This window comes from Sceloporus occidentalis, unplaced genomic scaffold, assembly GCF_023333645.1.
Source record: "Sceloporus occidentalis isolate IW3139 unplaced genomic scaffold, rSceOcc1.0.p SCAF_357, whole genome shotgun sequence".
In the NCBI taxonomy this organism is placed as follows: domain Eukaryota; kingdom Metazoa; phylum Chordata; class Lepidosauria; order Squamata; family Phrynosomatidae; genus Sceloporus; species Sceloporus occidentalis.
In genome coordinates this window covers 434,697-455,000 of record NW_028317337.1, presented here as the reverse complement: position 1 = coordinate 455,000, position 20,304 = coordinate 434,697, and the positions used below count along the sequence as shown (strand labels likewise).

Sequence of the window (20,304 nt, the reverse complement as noted above, 5' to 3'; positions counted from 1 at the left end):
TCACACACAGAGCTGGATATATCCAGCAAAACACACATTATATATATATATATCACACACACATTATATATATATATATATATCACACACACATTATATATATATATCTCACACACACACATTATATATATATATATATATCACACACACATTATATATATATATATCACACACACATTATATATATATATATATATCACACACACATTATATATATATATCTCACACACACACATTATATATATATATATATCACACACACATTATATATATATATATCCAGCAAAACACACGTTATATATATGTATATACATACATACACACACACACACTCATTATATATATATATATCACACACACACATTATATATATATATATATATATATATCACACACACACACATTATATATATATATATATATATCACACACACATTATATATATATATATCACACACACATTATATATATATATATATATATATATATCACACACACACACATTATATATATATATCACACACACATTATATATATATATATATATCACACACACACATTATATATATATATATCACACACACATTATATATATATATATATATATATATATATATATATCACACACACACACATTATATATATATATCACACACACATTATATATATATATATATATCACACACACATTATATATATATATATCACACACACACACATTATATATATATATATATATATATATATATATATCACACACACATTATATATATATATATCACACACACACACATTATATATATATCCAGCAAAACACACATTAACTATTGGGACACAAACCGCCCCCTTAATCTGCCTCCCAGAGACAACAGGGGCAGTAACGGGATTAACAATACAATAGGGGGGAGACTGATTTATATAACATTAAACTGAAAGAATGGCGGCCTCTCCCTGGTGGCAGATCCTGGCTGTCTGCTGGAGATAATCCCCTCAGCCAGTGATGAGAGGATACTGCTGGGGGTAGCCACAGAAGCCTTTACAAACCCAGGGCCCATAGTCAATAGGGAGGAGGCTGGCAGTCAGGCTTCTCCAGTGGTCCCAGTGATGGAGGCTTCCGTCACACTGGGGTAATAGGGGTGGATGACCTGTGCGTACTGGAGTCAATGGGTATACTGGGGTAATAGGGGTGGATGACCTGTGCGTACTGGAGTCACTGGGTATACTGGGGTAATAGGGGTGGATGACCTGTGCGTACTGGAGTCACTGGGTATACTGGGGTAATAGGGGTGGATGACCTGTGCGTACTGGAGTCACTGGGTATACTGGGGTAATAGGGGTGGATGACCTGTGCGTACTGGAGTCACTGGGTATACTGGGGTAATAGGGGTGGATGACCTGTGCGTACTGGAGTCAATGGGTATACTGGGGTAATAGGGGTGGATGACCTGTGCGTACTGGAGTCAATGGGTATACTGGGGTAATAGGTGTACACGCCGGGGCATTTCTACACACAGGGCACGGGCATATTCTATTATCCTTTCTACTACTACTTTTTTTTTAGTTCTGTCGCTGATCAGTTGAAGCGGGGAGAGACCGTCCAGGCAGAGGCGTTTGACAGCGTCACTATTTACTTCAGTGACATCGTGGGTTTCACCTCAATGTCTGCAGAGAGCACCCCAATGCAGGTACCCCAAAACTCTGCTGCACCCCAATGCAGGTACCCCAAAACTCTGCTGCACCCCAATGCAGGTACCCCAAAACTCTGCTGCGCCCCAATGCAGGTACCCCAAAACTCTGCTGCACCCCAATGCAGGTACCCCAACACTCCGCCGCACCCCAGTGCAGGTACCCCCGACACTCCGCCGCACCCCAATGCAGGCACCCCAACACTCTGCCGCACCCGAGTGCAGGCACCCCAACACTCTGCCGCACCCGAGTGCAGGCACCCCAACACTCTGCCGCACCCCAATGCAGGCACCCCAACACTCTGCCGCACCCCAATGCAGGCACCCCAACACTCTGCTGCAGAGCCTCTCACGGACCCGGCGCGCTCTGCAGAGCCTCTCACAGACCCGGCGCGCTCTGCAGAGCCTCTCACAGACCCGGCGCGCTCTGCAGAGCCTCTCACAGACCCGGCGCGCTCTGCAGAGCCTCTCACAGACCCGGCGCGCTCTGCAGAGCCTCTCACAGACCCGGTGCAGAGTTCTCGCCGTCTGGAGATGATTTCTCAGCGTTTACAGCTCATCCACGTTCCATAGAAACCCAAAGGTAAAGGATAAACACCGGTACGTGTCTCAAAATCAATCAATAAGTGATAGATGGATATATTCACTCCTCTCAGTGCGCAGCAACAGATACAGCGGGTAGAGGCGCGCATGCACATGGGGGAAAAAATATATAATAGTGTAATAACGTAAGAAAAATTATATAATGTAAATGTGATGTGGATGCGCTCACAAACACAGCTGCTATAAGAGGCTCTTCAGAATAAAAAGCTCTTTATTTCTTCTATTTATCTGAAATGGAATAAAATAGAAAAACCAAAGCTGCAGAATCTTCCGGCAGCGTCTAAAAAAAGTCAGCATCACTTACAGCATCGCGGAAATAACCGCTAAAAAATCCCCAAACTGCTCCTATCAGCTGCTTCTCTACGTTCCACGTGCAAACCACGCGTTATCGGTGAACAGAATCTGACGCTCTAACGCGCTCTAACGCGCTCTCCTCTCTCTCTCTCTCTCAGGTGGTGACGCTGCTCAACGACCTGTATACCTGCTTCGATGCCATCATAGATAACTTCGATGTCTACAAGGTAAGAGACAGACTGAGCCGTGTTTACTTCACACAGTGACCGGCCCCCTGTATAATGTATAGATAAATCAGTGACCGGCCCCCTGTATAGTGTATAGCTAAATCAGTGACCGGCCCCCTGTATAATGTATAGATAAATCAGTGACCGGTCCCCTGTATAATGTATAGATAAATCAGTGAGCCGGCCCCCTGTATAATGTATAGATAAATCAGTGACCGGCCCCCTGTATAGTGTATAGCTAAATCAGTGACCGGCCCCTGTATAATGTATAGATAAATCAGTGAGCCGGCCCCCTGTATAATGTATAGATAAATCAGTGACCTGCCCCCTGTATAGTGTATAGATAAATCAGTGACCGGCCCCCTGTATAATGTATGGATAAATCAGTGACCGCCCCCTGTATAATATATAGATAAATCAGTGAGCCGGCCCCCTGTATAATGTATAGATAAATCAGCGAGCCGGCCCCCTGTATAATGTATAGATAAATCAGTGACCGTTCCCCTTTATAATGTATAGATAAATCAGTGACCGGCCCCTGTATAATGTATAGATAAATCAGTGACCGGCCCCTGTATAATGTATAGATAAATCATTGCCCGGCCCCTATATAATGTATAGATAAATCATTGCCCGGCCCCTGTATAATGTATAGATAAATCAGTGACCGGCCCCTGTATAATGTATAGATAAATCAGTGACCGGCCCCCTGTATAATGTATAGATAAATCAGTGACCGGCCCCCTGTATAATGTATAGATAAATCAGTGACCGGCCCCTGTATAATGTATAGATAAATCAGTGACCGGCCCCTGTATAATGTATAGATAAATCAGTGACCGGCCCCCTGTATAATGTATAGATAAATCAGTGACCGGCCCCCTGTATAATGTATAGATAAATCAGTGACCGGCCCCTGTATAATGTATAGATAAATCAGTGTCCGGCCCCCTGTATAATGTATAGATAAATCAGTGTCCGGCCCCCTGTATAATGTATAGATAAATCAGTGACCGGCCCCTGTATAATGTATAGATAAATCAGTGACCGGCCCCTGTATAATGTATAGATAAATCAGTGTCCGGCCCCCTGTATAATGTATAGATAAATCAGTGTCCGGCCCCCTGTATAATGTACAGGACCCTTGACGGGCTGACAGAGGAAGAGATTTTATGTATGGGCCCCTGTATAATGTATAATATATAATGTCTCGGGGGGGGTCACGGGGTATTCTGCGCTCTGGGCGTCTGTTTCATGTCATGTTAAGCTGTGTGTTTACATTGAGTCGGTTGCGTGTTTCCGTGTCGTTGGCGTGACGGTTTGTATAGATTGAGACGTGACGGATATCATCACAAACACTCTAATGAGGTGAAGGTTAAACGTCTGCAACGAGCCGATACTCCACGCGTTTCACAGGGCACTAACCGCTAAATACCGACCGCAGATACTCCACGCGTCTCACGGGGCACTAACCGCTAAATACCGACCGCAGATACTCCACGCGTCTCACGGGGCACTAACCGCTAAATACCGACCGCAGATACTCCACGCGTCTCACGGGGCACTAACCGCTAAATACCGACCGCAGATACTCCACGCGTCTCACGGGGCACTAACCGCTAAATATCAACCGCAGATACTCCACGCGTCTCACGGGGCCTCACGGGGCACTAACCGCTAAATACCGACCGCAGATACTCCACGCGTCTCACAGGGCACTAACCGCTAAATACCGACCGCAGATACTCCACGCGTTTCACAGGGCACTAACCGCTAAATACCGACCGCAGATACTCCACGCGTCTCAGGGGGCACTAACCGCTAAATACCGACCGCAGATACTCCACGCGTCTCACAGGGCACTAACCGCTAAATACCGACCGCAGATACCCCACGCGTCTCACAGGGCACTAACCGCTAAATACCGACCGCAGATACCCCACGCGTTTCACAGGGCACTAACCGCTAAATACCGACCGCAGATACTCCACGCGTCTCACGGGGCACTAACCGCTAAATACCGACCGCAGATACCCCACGCGTCTCACGGGGCACTAACCGCTAAATACCGACCGCAGATACTCCACGCGTTTCACAGGGCACTAACCGCTAAATACCGACCGCAGATACTCCACGCGTCTCACGGGGCACTAACCGCTAAATACCGACCGCAGATACTCCACGCGTCTCACGGGGCACTAACCGCTAAATACCGACCGCAGATACTCCACGTGTTTCACAGGGCACTAACCGCTAAAAACCGACCGCAGATACTCCACGCGTCTCACGGGGCACTAACCGCTAAATACCGACCGCAGATACCCCACGCGTCTCACGGGGCACTAACCGCTAAATACCGACCGCAGATACTCCACGCGTTTCACAGGGCACTAACCGCTAAAAACCGACCGCAGATACTCCACGCGTCTCACGGGGCACTAACCGCTAAATACCGACCGCAGATACCCCACGCGTCTCACAGGGCACTAACCGCTAAATACCGACCGCAGATACTCCACGCGTTTCACAGGGCACTAACCGCTAAATACCGACCGCAGATACTCCACGCGTTTCACAGGGCACTAACCGCTAAATACCGACCGCAGATACTCCACGCGTCTCAGGGGGCACTAACCGCTAAATACCGACCGCAGATACTCCACGCGTCTCACAGGCACTAACCGCTAAATACCGACCGCAGATACTCCACGCGTCTCACGGGGCACTAACCGCTAAATACCGACCGCAGATACCCCACGCGTCTCACGGGGCACTAACCGCTAAATACCGACCGCAGATACTCCACGCGTTTCACAGGGCACTAACCGCTAAAAACCGACCGCAGATACTCCACCGCGTCTCACGGGGCACTACCGCTAAATACCGACCGCAGATACCCCACGCGTCTCACAGGGCACTAACCGCTAAATACCGACCGCAGATACTCCACGCGTTTCACAGGGCACTAACCGCTAAATACCGACCGCAGATACTCCACGCGTCTCACGGGGCACTAACCGCTAAATATCACACCGCAGATACTCCACGCGTCTCACGGGGCACTAACCGCTAAATACCGACCGCAGATACTCCACGCGTCTCACGGGGCACTAACCGCTAAATATCAACCGCAGATACTCCACGCGTCTCACGGGGCACTAACCGCTAAATACCGACCGCAGATACTCCACGCGTCTCACGGGGCACTAACCGCTAAATACCGACGGCAGATACTCCACGCGTCTCACAGGGCACTAACCGCTAAATACCGACCGCAGATACTCCACGCGTCTCAGGGGGCACTAACCGCTAAATACCGACCGCAGCATACTACACGCGTTTCACAGGGCACTAACCGCTAAATACTGACCGCAGATACTCCACGCGTTTCACAGGGCACTAACCGCTAAAAACCCGACCGCAGATACTCCACGCGTCTCACGGGGCACTAACCGCTAAATACCGACCGCAGATACCCCACGCGTCTCACAGGGCACTAACCGCTAAATACCGACCGCAGATACTCCACGCGTTTCACAGGGCACTAACCGCTAAATACCGACCGCAGATACTCCACGCGTTTCACAGGGCACTAACCGCTAAATACCGACCGCAGATACTCCACGCGTCTCAGGGGGCACTAACCGCTAAATACCGACCGCAGATACTCCACGCGTCTCACAGGGCACTAACCGCTAAATACCGACCGCAGATACTCCACGCGTCTCACGGGGCACTAACCGCTAAATACCGACCGCAGATACCCCACGCGTCTCACGGGGCACTAACCGCTAAATACCGACCGCAGATACTCCACGCGTTTCACAGGGCACTAACCGCTAAAAACCGACCGCAGATACTCCACGCGTCTCACGGGGCACTAACCGCTAAATACCGACCGCAGATACCCCACGCGTCTCACAGGGCACTAACCGCTAAATACCGACCGCAGATACTCCACGCGTTTCACAGGGCACTAACCGCTAAATACCGACCGCAGATACTCCACGCGTCTCACGGGGCACTAACCGCTAAATATCAACCGCAGATACTCCACGCATCTCACGGGGCACTAACCGCTAAATACCGACCGCAGATACTCCACGCGTCTCACGGGGCACTAACCGCTAAATATCAACCGCAGATACTCCACGCGTCTCACGGGGCACTAACCGCTAAATACCGACCGCAGATACTCCACGCGTCTCACGGGGCACTAACCGCTAAATACCGACGGCAGATACTCCACGCGTCTCACAGGGCACTAACCGCTAAATACCGACCGCAGATACTCCACGCGTCTCAGGGGGCACTAACCGCTAAATACCGACCGCAGCATACTACACGCGTTTCACAGGGCACTAACCGCTAAATACTGACCGCAGATACTCCACGCGTCTCACGGGGCACTAACCGCTAAATACCGACCACAGATACTCCACGCGTTTCACAAGGCAATAACCGCTAAATACCGACCGCAGATACTCCACGCGTTTCACAGGGCACTAACCGCTAAATACCGACCGCAGATACTCCACGCGTCTCACAGGGCACTAACTGCTAAATACCGACCGCAGATACTCCACGCGTCTCACGGGTCACTAACCGCTAAATACCAACCACAGATACTCCACGCGTCTCACAGGGCACTAACCGCTAAATACCGACCGCAGATACTCCACGCGTCTCACAGGGCACTAACCGCTAAATACCGACCGCAGATACTCCACGCGTCTCACAGGGCACTAACCGCTAAATACCGACCGCAGATACTCCACGCGTCTCACGGGGCACTAACCGCTAAATACCGACCGCAGATACTCCACGCGTTTCACGGGGCACTAACCGCTAAATACCGACCGCAGATACTCCACGCGTCTCACAGGGCACTAACCGCTAAATACCGACCGCGGATACTCCACGCGTTTCACAGGGCACTAACCGCTAAATACCGACCGCGGATACTCCACGCGTCTCACAGGGCACTAACTGCTAAATACCGACCGCAGATACTCCACGCGTCTCACGGGGCACTAACCGCTAAATACCGACCGCAGATACCCCACGCGTCTCACGGGTCACTAACCGCTAAATACCGACCGCAGATACTCCACGCGTTTCACAGGGCACTAACCGCTAAATACCGACCGCAGATACCCCACGCGTCTCACAGGGCACTAACCGCTAAATACCGACCACAGATACTCCACGCGTTTCACAGGGCACTAACCGCTAAATACCGACCACAGATACTCCACGCGTTTCACAGGGCACTAACCGCTAAATACCGACCGCAGATACTCCACGCGTCTCACAGGGCACTAACCGCTAAATACCGACCGCAGATACCACACGCGTCTCACAGGGCACTAACCGCTAAATACCGACCGCAGATACTCCACGCGTTTCATTGTGAAGTTCCTCCACTGCAGCCTCTGTACTATAGGGGGGGTCACGTGATGGACGTTTTGTGGCCCCTGCCGGCAGACTCGGTGATCTGGCCCCTTATGGGTGCCTGCGCTGCCCGCTTCAGTGCACATCTCTGGCCGAGTACACAGTACCCGACGCGGCGGCTGACGGCGCTCCCGTGTTCTCTGGCAGGTGGAGACCATCGGAGACGCCTACATGGTGGTGTCCGGGCTGCCGGTGCGGAACGGGAAGCTTCATGCGCGGGAGGTCGGCAGGATGGCGCTGGCGCTGCTGGAAGCCGTGAAAACCTTCAAAATCCGACATCGACCCAACACTCAGCTGAGGCTGCGCATCGGCATTCATACAGGTAACACGTATGTGTCACGTGGGGAACAGGTGAGGGGGGGTCGGATGCGAGTATGAGAGAGGGGTGGCTAGAGTGAGTGCCCAATAGATGAGTTAAGGTGAGTGGCCGAGGGAGCGCGTGAAGAGGGTTCGAGAGATGAGTTAGAGGATTAGCTGATGAGTGGTGAGTGGGCGAGGGAGCGCATGGAGAGGGTATGAGAGATGAGTTAGAGGATTAGCTGATGAGTGGTGAGTGGGCAAGGGAGCGCATGGAGAGGGTATGAGAGATGAGTTAGAGGATGAGCTGCTGAGTGGTGAGTGGGCGAGGGAGCGCGTGGAGAGGGTATGAGAGATGAGTTAGGAGATGAGCTGCTGAGTGGTGAGTGGGCGAGGGAGCGCGTGGAGAGGGTATGAGAGATGATTTAGAGGATTAGCTGATGAGTGGTGAGTGGGCGAGGGAGCGCGTGGAGAGGGTATGAGAGATGAGTTAGAGGATTAGCTGATGAGTGGTGAGTGGGCGAGGGAGCGCGTGGAGAGGGTATGAGAGATGAGTTAGAGGATTAGCTGATGAGTGGTGAGTGGGCGAGGGAGCGCGTGGAGAGGGTATGAGAGATGAGTTGTGAGTGGGCGAGGATTAGCTGATGAGTGGTGAGTGGGCGAGGGAGCGTGTGGAGAGGGTTAGAGAGATGTGTGGTCAAGAGACAAGTGGCAAAGGGTGAATAGAGCCAGTGTTCCCAAGGACGGATCCCTGTATCCACTACTCCGCATTGATGCTCGGAGGATTAGCAGGATTTGTCTGTCTCTTCCTAATTTGGGGAGCGCCTCGGATATTCTAAGCTCTCTGATGCCATCATTCCTCATTTAACCCTTTAACACCCCGACCCGCATTACATCGGCGAGAGCTGCTCCATTTTTCCTCCTTTTTAGGAAAAGCCCGCTCCTGCTGAGCACTGGATTCCGTCTCCCTCGAGTCCCCGACACAAACTCCTTAAGAGGGGAGAGAGCAGGCCAGGGGTCTGCCATTTCTCATAAAATGAAGGACCACATCGACTTAATGGGGAGTCCTACAGGGAAGCGATAAAACGTTTGGGCTGGATGGGAGGATGGGGTTAGCGCAGGGGGAGGGGATGGGGTTAGTGCGGGGGGAGGGGATGGGGTTAGCGGGGAGGGGAGGAGGGGGTTAGCGGGGGAAGGGAGGGGATGGGGTTAGCAGGGAGGGGGACGGGGGGTTAGCGGGGAAAGGGAGGGGATGGGGTTAGCAGGGACGGGGGGGTTAGCGGGGAGGGAGGGGATGGGGTTAGCGGGGGAAGGGAGGGGATGGGGTTAGTAGGGAGGGGGACGGGGGATTAGCGGGGAGGGAGGGGATGAGTGGGTTGTACAGAGGACAGAGGTGACCCGTTGCCAGTGATGCGCAGGGGAAGTAGCCCCCAGGCACGCGTTTGGCCCCTTTTTGCGGGCCCCTGACTCTCCCGTGTGTTTCAGGGCCGGTGTGCGCGGGGGTCGTGGGACTGAAGATGCCGCGTTACTGTCTGTTCGGGGACACGGTGAACACAGCCTCGCGAATGGAGTCCAACGGAGAAGGTGATTGGTGGAGATTCTGGGCGGGGAGAGTGTGGGGATCCTCGCGGCCCCCAGATACTCAGCTTCGCTAGAGACGGCCCCTGCGCTGACTGTCCAAAGGGCCGCGTTCTTAAAAGATTTTTGTGAATTTGTCCTTTTTTGTTGGGGGTAAAAGACAAATTCGGTGCAGAACCCCAATAAGAGCCCATTCTGTACAACGCGTGGGGGTGGGGCGCTGGGGGCGATGCGCGGGGGGCTGAGGGCACATCCCTAGACCTGAATTTACTCCATAGGAGTATTTCCCCCAAATGAGACAGACCAGCCCTTACAAAAAATTACTGCAGTTTTTCTGAAGTAATACTGCAGTTTTTTGGACATGAAAAACTGCAATACTGCACTTTTACTGCAGTATTACTGCACATTTACTGCACTTTTACTGCACATTTACTGCACTTTTACTGCACTTTTACTGCATTTGTACTTCACTGTACTGCAGTTTTACAGCAAATTTACTGCACTTTTTTTTTTATATTGCAAACCTACAGTTTTACTTCAATGCACTGCAGCTTTATTGCATTTGTACTTCCGTACAAAAATAACTGCAGTAAAACTGCAGTACAGTGAAGTACAAATGAAGTAAAAGTGCAGTATTGCAGTTTTTTCATGTCCAAAAAACTGCAGTATTACTTCAGAAAAAAACTGCAGTAATTTTTTCGTAAGGGAGGTGTTGAGAGACCTTCAGGAAACCCCTGGGGAGTAACCCTAGTCATTAATATACCCTTCACCCTTTAACTATGCCCCTGGCATTATCTGCCCCTGGACTCTGCACAGAAACTCAGACACAGTATATCGACCTATAAACTCAATCGTCACATTAAACAGGAGGCAGTTATATAATCTGCAGTCCCCCCCCCCCCGGGTGATATAATCTGCAGCCCCCCCCCCCCCCGGGTTGATATAATCTGCAGTCGTCCCCCCCCCCCGGGTGATATAATCTGCAGGCCCCCCCCCCCCCCGTGTGATATAATCTGCAGTCCCCCCCTGGTGTGATATAATCTGCAGTAACACCCCCCCCCCCGGGTGGTATAATCTGCAATGTTTTCCTCCAGCCCTCAGGATCCACATTTCGTCGGCCACTAAAGAGGTTCTGGACGAGTTCGGCTGCTTCCAGCTGGAGCTTCGCGGAGACATCGAGATGAAGGTAACGCTGGTATTACAGAATACCCCGGGAGGGGTAACGCTGGTATTACAGAATACCCCGGGAGGGGTAACGCTGGTATTACAGAATACCCCGGGAGGGGGTAACGCTGGTATTACAGAATACCCCGGGAGGGGGTAACGCTGGTATTACAGAATACCCCGGGAGGGGTAGCGCTGGTATTACAGAATACCCCGGGAGGGGTAGCGCTGGTATTACAGAATACCCCGGGAGGGGGTAACGCTGGTATTACAGAATACCCCGGGAGGGGTAACGCTGGTATTACAGAATACCCCGGGAGGGGTAACGCTGGTATTACAGAATACCCCGGGAGGGGTACCGCTGGTATTACAGAATACCCCGGGAGGGGTAGCGCTGGTATTACAGGATACCCCGGGAGGGGGTAACGCTAGTATTACAGAATACCCCGGGAGGAGGTAGCGCTGGTGTTACAGAATACCCCGGGAGGGGTAATGCTGGTATTACAGAATACCCCGGGAGGGGTACCGCTGGTATTACAGAATACCCCGGGAGGGGTAGCGCTGGTATTACAGGATACCTCGGGAGGGGGTAACGCTGGTGTCACGGAGCTGGCTAGTCCGACCGACTACCTCCGCTGTCTTGTGCTCCCTTAGCCTGGGACAACACACTTTCCCCGGTTCCCCAGTCACTCGCCGAGACTCAGTGTAGGGTAAAACCAAACGAAGACTGATTTATTTCTCACACACAGGACTGGATATATCCAGCAAAACACACATTAACATAAAACAAGATATTGGGACACAAACCGCCCCCTTAATCTGCCTCCCAGAGACAACAGGGGCAGTAACGGGATTAACAATACAATGGGGGGGGGGGGGGACTGATTTATATAACATTAAACTGAAACAATTGTGGTCACTCCCTGGTGGCAGATCCTGGCTGTCTGCTGGAGATAATCCCCTCAGCCAGTGATGAGATGATACTGCTGGGGGTAGCCACAGAAGTCTTTACAAACCCAGGGCCCATAGTCAATAGGGAGGAGGCTGGCAGTCAGGCTTCTCCAGTGGCCCCAGTGATGGAGGCTTCCGTCACAATTCTCCCCCCTTCGAATTGGACTGACATAGGATGAGACCCCAAACGGGTTGACTCCGTAGTCAGTCAGTTTATTTGGCCCATTAATGCCCTCCCAAAATTGGTGCTCCTGCTGCTGCTGGGGAGATGGGCCGGCTGCGCCATCTCCCGGGTACCGCTGGGGAGTGATGCCGCCTGCATCCCCTCCCTGGTGCTCCTGTTGCCATTGAGGGCGTTCCGGTTGATCCGGTCCTGAAATTAGGTTCTGCTGCTGGGGGGGCGAGTCGGCCGCTGTATCTCCCTGAACTCCTGCAGCTTTGGTAGGTGCTGGGTAGAGGCCAGCGATGCTCTGCCTGGTTGCCAGCACTTCAGCTGGGGTTAGGGAATCTTGTGGGTCGGCCTGCCGCTGGGGAGGGAGGGCCGGTTCCTCTGCTCCCGGACATGTGAGCTGCCGCTGGGGAGAAGGGCCGGCTGCCACATCTCCCTGAATCCCTGTAATCATTACAGGTGTGGGGCAGAAGCCAGCAGTGCTCTGCCCTGTGGCCAGCTCTTCAGCTGGGACTAAGAGATCTGGGCAGACTGCCCAGCATTCTGAGGCCCCCGGTGTGGAGACCGCAGTGTTATCCACCCCTCTTGGGTTAACATCCTCAGATGTAAAATCAGTTAGATCCACAATCTCTGGATCTGGTTGTGGAGCACAGTCGCACAGCTCCAGTAACGGATCTGGATTAGCTGCCCAGTATCCCTCTGACTCAGGGGTGGAGACCGCAGTCCCATCCACTCCGCCTGAGTCAACATCCTCAGGTGACCACTCAATAACATCCACAAAATCCACACAATCCCTGGACACTGGGGCATTCTGTTGAACACGGTCGAACAGTTTTTTATAAGCCTTCTCCAGTTCCCACTCCTGTGTAATTAAAAAGTCTAAATCACCTTTAAGTTCTAGTGCATCTGGGAGGTCCCACTCCCTGAAATCCCGGATGTCCTCAATCCGCCACTCCGCTGTGCTGCCGAAGTCCGGATCCTCCTGAAGACTATCCCATAATAATCCCAGGCCACTGAAGTCATAGCCCTCTGGAGAACATTCTTTCGCAGTTCCCCAATATGCTTGCTCTGTATACCACTGCAGAGCCCTATAGTGATCTTCCAGCTCTACCTCCTGTTGGACCAGCTTGTCCAATTCGGATACCCATTGCTCCTGGGGTTGCTGTCCCAGGAATGACATCCGTAGTTCCCGCTGGTCTCTAATCTTTTGTTCGGAGCTTGGAAGACACTGACCCCGGCGTATAACAGCCCTCTGCCATACTGACCGTCGAACCACTTGCCTCAGGTTCTGGTATTGTTCTGTAGGCAGGGCAGTGGTGTAGCAGGAGAGGATGACCCGCAGCAGCCCCTGGAATTCTGATACCACATCCATGTCCTCGTCAAGGCGACCGAAGTCTGCCGTCCTGTCGGTTAATCCCGGTAGAAAGTAAGTGTCCCTCGGACTAAGAAGCAATCCCACCGCATGCCACCAATGTCACGGAGCTGGCTAGTCCGACCGACTACCTCTGCTGTCTTGTGCTCCCTTAGCCTGGGACAACACACTTTCCCCGGTTCCCCAGTCACTAGCCGAGACTCAGTGTAGGGTAAAACCAAATGAAGACTGATTTATTTCTCACACACAGGACTGGATATATCCAGCAAAACACACATTAACATAAAACAAGATATTGGGACACAAACCGCCCCCTTAATCTGCCTCCCAGAGACAACAGGGGCAGTAACGGGATTAACAATACAATGGGGGGGGGGGGACTGATTTATATAACATTAAACATCAAAGAATGGTGGTCACTCCCTGGTGGCAGATCCTGGCTGTCTGCTGGAGATAATCCCCTCAGCCAATGATGAGATGATACTGCTGGGGGTAGCCACAGAAGTCTTTACAAACCCAGGGCCCATAGTCAATAGGGAGGAGGCTGGCAGTCAGGCTTCTCCAGTGGCCCCAGTGATGGAGGCTTCCGTCACAGCTGGTATTAAAGGATACCCCGGGAGTGGGTAGCGCTGGTATTACAGAATACCCCGGGAGGGGGTAACACTAGTATTATAGGATACCCCGGGAGGGGGTAGCGCTGGTATTACAGGGTAGACAGTCGGCGTGCAGTAACACTCTATGACAGAGTAACCGCGGGTGACGTTCTTCTCCTTGGTGTCTCTCAGACTCGCTGCTCGTTGTCTTCCTTTTGCTGCCGGCAGCAGACGTCTCTTTTTTGCTGTCGCTCTCTGTATGAACGGATCGTCTCTTTCCGGGTCTGTTGTTGCCGTCTCTCGCTGTCACTTTTCTGCTTCTGTCTTTTAGGGGAAAGGGAAGGTGAGGACCTTCTGGCTGCTCGGGGAACGTTCAGAGGATGACGTTATCTGAAGCACCTTCTCCCCGTCCTGCTCCAAATCACACCAGCCATAGCTGCTCAATAGACTGGCCTTGGTGGTGGGATCCAGACCCTTTAACAGCCGGCGGGATCCAGAACCCCCCACAGCCGGCGGGATCCAGAACCCCCCACAGCCGGCGGGATCCAGACCCTTTAACAGCCAGCGGGATCCAGACCCCCCCACAGCCGGCGGGATCCAGAACCCCCCACAGCCAGCGGGATCCAGAACCCCCCACAGCTGGCGGGATCCAGACCCTTTAACAGCCGGCGGGATCCAGAACCCCCCACAGCCGGCGGGATCCAGAAGCCCCCACAGCTGGCGGGATCCAGACCCTTTAACAGCCGGCGGGATCCAGAACCCCCCACAGCCGGCGGGATCCAGACCCTTTAACAGCCAGCGGGATCCAGACCCCCCACAGCCGGCGGGATCCAGAACCCCCCACAGCCAGCGGGATCCAGAACCCCCCACAGCTGGCGGGATCCAGACCCTTTAACAGCCGGCGGGATCCAGAACCCCCCACAGCCGGCGGGATCCAGAAGCCCCCACAGCTGGCGGGATCCAGACCCTTTAACAGCCGGCGGGATCCAGAACCCCCCACAGCCGGCGGGATCCAGAACCCCCCCACAGCCGGCGGGATCCAGAACCCCCCACAGCCGGCGGGATCCAGACCCCCCCACAGCCGGCGGGATCCAGACCCCCCCACAGCCGGCGGGATCCAGACCCTTTAACAGTCGGCGGGATCCAGAACCCCCCACAGCCAGCGTTCCTCCAGCTCATTCATTATGGATCCTTGCGCGGCTGGAGCTGAGGAGACCTCTCTCTCTCTCGCTCTCTCTCATCAGATCCCCATTACTGGGAACAAGTTGGGCATCAAACCCGCCACAATAATGCCCCAACTGGCCGGTCAAGACATCCCGCGCCCCAACGTGCCGTGAAAGCCCTCTGGCCGATCCAGTCACACCGTCCACTACTTTGTAAGAGGGGGTCAGACCCCAGATATTTCATCCGGTACCAAAGAGAACAAAGCTCTGCGACCTGCGCGGAGCAGACGGAAGACGAGCGGCGCACAACGGCAGAGGCTCCCAGCGCAGTAGGATAAGCACGAGGCGCCATTTAGCCCGCAGGGTAGGGAGCTGTCCTGAGGAGTACACCGTGTACTATTACCCCAGCCATCTGCCGGTTACTGCCGGGCGCCCCGACCAAAGAAGCAGAGAACGTCACTCCAGCAAACCGCCACCACCCATCCATCCCTGTATGGACTCCACCACCACCATCCCTGTACAGACAACTCCACCTCATCCATCCATCCCTGTACAGAAAACTCCACCACCACCATCCATCCATCCCTGTACGGACAACTCCACCACCACCATCCATCCATCCCTGTACGGACAACTCCACCACCACCATCCATCCCTGTACAGACAACTCCACCACCACCATCCATCCCTATACAGACAACTCCACCACCACCATCCATCCCTGTACAGACTCCACCACCACCATCCATCCATCCATCCATCCCTGTACAGACTCCACCACCACCATCCATCCATCCCTGTACGGACAACTCCACCACCATCCATCCATCCCTGTACAGACTCCACCACCATCCATCCCTGCACGGAGAACTCCGCTATCCGTCCAGCCTGTGCTATTCATGAAACACGCGTGTTCTCCCCCATGTGTAGGCGGTGGGACCGTAGGGCGAGGATCTTTGTAAAAGTGACCGGAATCAGCCGACACTGCGGAATATAATGTATTTTTTTAATCAAACTCTGAGCCGGTGTTTTGTTTCCTTCTCTCCGAATCCGCTGCTCGTGTGCCCGGGGCCCCTGACCAGGAGCCGGCCCCGGAGTGGCTGCACTCGCTCGGATACCCGATGTGACCCCCCCGGAGTGGCTGCACTCGCTCTGATACCCGATGCGAGGGCCCCGGAGTTGCTGCACGCGCTCTGATACCCGACGTGACAGCCCCTGGGTCGCTGCACTCGCTCAGATACCCGATGTGACCCCCCCCGGAGTGGCTGCACTCGCTCTGATACCCGATGCGAGGGCCCCGGAGTTGCTGCACGCGCTCTGATACCCGACGTGACAGCCCCTGGGTCGCTGCACTCGCTCTGATACCCGATGTGAGGGCCCCCGGGGTCGCTGCACTCGCTCTAATACCAGACGAGAGGGCCCCGGAGTGGCTGCACTCGCTCTGATACCCGATGTGAGGGCCCCGGGGTCGCTGCACTCGCTCTGATACCCGATGTGAGGGCTCTGGGGGGGATATAAATGACGGGGGTAGCGGGCCCCGATCCTGAAGACGCGCAGGAAGTCACGTATTCGCCAGGTGACTCATGGAGACGCTTATTTATAATAAATATATACATTATACAGTGTATTTTACACATTTAACCCTTTTATGACAGTTTTTATTCCGCTATAATGAGGCGACAACTGTTGCTGGGAGAATGCTAGGCGAGTGCCGTGGGGATCATGCTAAGATGAGTGCAGTGGGGGTCATGCTAAGGCGAGTGCCGTGGGGGTCATGCTAAGGCGAGTGCCGTGGGGGTCATGCTAAGGCAAGTGCCGTGGGGGTCATGCAAAGACGAGTGCTGTGGGGGTCATGCTAAGACGAGTGCCGTGGGCGTCATGCTAAGGCGCGTGCCATGGTGGCCAGGTGAGGGCTGGTACCTTCTAGCCCTGGGGAGCAGGTAAAGCCAAGTGGCCCCATCAATCCCGTGTTCCCACCTCCTGGTAACTCACATAGTTACACACACATTACCACACATTACCGCATGCTAACACGCACACATTACCGCGCATGCTAACACGCACACATTACCGCACGCTGACACCCACACATTACCGCACGCTGACACGCACACATTACCGCACGCTGACACCCACACATTACCGCACGCTGACACGCACACATTACCGCACGCTGACACCCACGCATTACCGCACGCTGACACGCACACATTACCGCACGCTGACACCCACACATTACCGCACGCTGACACCCACACATTACCGCACGCTGACACGCACACATTACCGCACGCTGACACGCACACATTACCGCACGCTGACACGCACACATTACCGCACGCTGACACCCACACAGTACCGCATGCTGACACCCACACAGTACCGCACGCTGACACGCACACAGTACCGCACGCTGACACGCACACAGTACCGCACGCTGACACGCACACAGTACCGCACGCTGACACGCACACAGTACCGCACGCTGACACGCACACAGTACCGCACGCTGACACCCACACATTACCGCACGCTGACACCCACACATTACCGCACGCTGACACGCACACAGTACCGCACGCTGACACGCACACAGTACCGCGCGCTGACACGCACACAGTACCGCACGCTGACACGCACAGTACCGCGCGCTGACACGCACACAGTACCGCACGCACTCACTCCCTCACCCGCAGCTTCTTTCTGTGTTGCGTCTGAGGGGTCCTGCGTTTAACATCGCGTCACATGACCCCACTGCGTTCCTGCATCTCTGGAGCATCACAGAATTCACAGAGAGATGGTCTGGAGACCTCTTAAAACAGTGAGTGTGTCGGAGAGGTTAGAGTGAGTGTGTCGGAGAGGTTAGAGTGTGTGTGTCGGAGAGGTTAGAGTGTGTGTGTCGGAGAGGTTAGAGTGAGTGTGTCGGAGAGGTTAGAGTGAGTGTGTCGGAGAGGTTAGAGTGAGTGTGTCGGAGAGGTTAGAGTGAGTGTGTCGGAGAGGTTAGAGTGTGTGTGTCGGAGAGGTTACAGTGAGTGTGTCGGAGAGGTTAGAGTGAGTGTGTCGAAGAGGTTAGAGTGAGTGTGTCGGAGAGGTTAGAGTGAGTGTGTCGGAGAGGTTAGAGTGAGTGTGTCGGAGAAGTTACAGTGAGTGTGTCGGAGAAGTTACAGTGAGTGTGTCGGAGAGGTTACAGTGAGTGTGTCGGAGAGGTTAGAGTGTGTGTGTCGGAGAGGTTAGAGTGAGTGTGTCGGAGAGGTTAGAGTGAGTGTGTCGGAGAGGTTACAGTGAGTGTGTCGGAGAGGTTAGAGTGAGTGTGTCGGAGAGGTTACAGTGAGTGTGTCGGAGAGGTTACAGTGAGTGTGTCGGAGAGGTTAGAGTGTGTGTGTCGCAGAGGTTAGAGTGTGTGTGTCGGAGAGGTTACAGTGTGTAGGAGAGGTTAGAGTGAGTGTGTTGGAGAGGTTACAGTGAGTGTGTCGGAGAGGTTACAGTGTGTCGGAGAGGTTACAGTGAGTGTGTCGGAGAGGTTAGAGTGTGTGTGTCGCAGAGGTTAGAGTGTGTGTGTCGGAGAGGTTACAGTGTGTAGGAGAGGTTAGAGTGAGTGTGTTGGAGAGGTTACAGTGTGTGTGTTGGAGAGGTTACAGTGAGTGTGTCGGAGAGGTTACAGTGTGTCGGAGAGGTTAGAGTGAGTGTGTTTGTTACAGGGTCACCGTACCCAAGGCTGGGTACCCCTGTTTGAGGGCTGAGGAATCACCAGTCAGTCCCTCATACGGATAGCACTCAGCTATCCACGGATCATCCAGACCACCATTCGTAGTAAACAAGAAGAACTCTCTTTATTACAAACACACAGAACTTTATACAATCTCAATGCAATGTGTACCGAACCCAACCCCCAATCCCATCAGCCACATCCCATCACAAATCCCATTAGTATACAGGAGATGTATCAGGTGAGGGGATTACAGAATACAATGGGTTCCCCCACCTGTGTTATCCCCCCTGTAGTGCGGGTGCCGTCTGGGCAGACAGGGCTGTGCTGGCTGATTAAGAGCCCCAGCCAGATTATAGGATCGTCTCTTTGAAGGCTGGGGCTGAATCCACATCAGTCTCTGGGCCGGTTACACAATAAACACAATATAATATATTACCGGGTCACAGTATACAGAACCGGACACAAAAGTGCTCCGTGACCCGGCTAAACTTCATATGACATATGAGCCAGCTAGCCTGGCCCTGTCACAGATCTCCCCCTTGACCAACGGTCCGGCAGACCAGGCAGATCCACACGGGTCTGCTGCAGGCTGTCCGAGTGGACAAAGTTCAAAGGTGCAGGCCTTAGTTCATGGCCCCCTTTGTCAGAATCATCCATTGAAGGTGGGCCAGGGCCCTGGTTGCCCAAAAGGATAGTCAGTAGTCCTCTGTGAATTGGAGGACGGTCCCAGCTCAGCCGGGGGCACATGGCTATCCCCCTCACCGGGGTAACAGGGGCACGTGGGGACTCTTGCTCCCTAGTCTTGGGAACTGAGTCTGGGGCAGCTGCCAGGCCAGGGTGGTTGCATGGAAGGAAAACCCTGCTGATCGGGCCGGGGGCACTCGGGGAACCAGGGAAACACGTAGAGGTAGTAAGCGAGGCCTCTACCGGGACACTGGAGTGACCTAGGGGACACTCTGGGACAGGAACAGGTGCCCTTACAGAGTTATTGGGTGAGCTAAGCAGCTCTGCGGGGTACTCAGGGGACCCAGGGGAATACTCCGGG

The 20,304-nt window shown here is 53.4% G+C and overlaps 1 protein-coding gene across 1 annotated transcript in view; it reads left to right on the top strand.

Moving 5' to 3' along the window:
- LOC149273987 (atrial natriuretic peptide receptor 2-like) overlaps nucleotides 1-14,781 on the top strand; it is a 68,667-nt gene extending 53,886 nt beyond the window's left edge. The window contains exons 17-22 of the mRNA XM_089505960.1: nucleotides 1,562-1,685; nucleotides 2,741-2,809; nucleotides 8,411-8,585; nucleotides 10,046-10,144; nucleotides 11,233-11,324; nucleotides 14,719-14,781. Of these exons, the coding sequence (XP_089362086.1) occupies nucleotides 1,562-1,685; nucleotides 2,741-2,809; nucleotides 8,411-8,585; nucleotides 10,046-10,144; nucleotides 11,233-11,324; nucleotides 14,719-14,781 (622 nt within the window). The remainder of the gene's footprint in view (nucleotides 1-1,561; nucleotides 1,686-2,740; nucleotides 2,810-8,410; nucleotides 8,586-10,045; nucleotides 10,145-11,232; nucleotides 11,325-14,718) is intronic.
- Nucleotides 14,782-20,304: the final 5,523 nt, after the last annotated feature.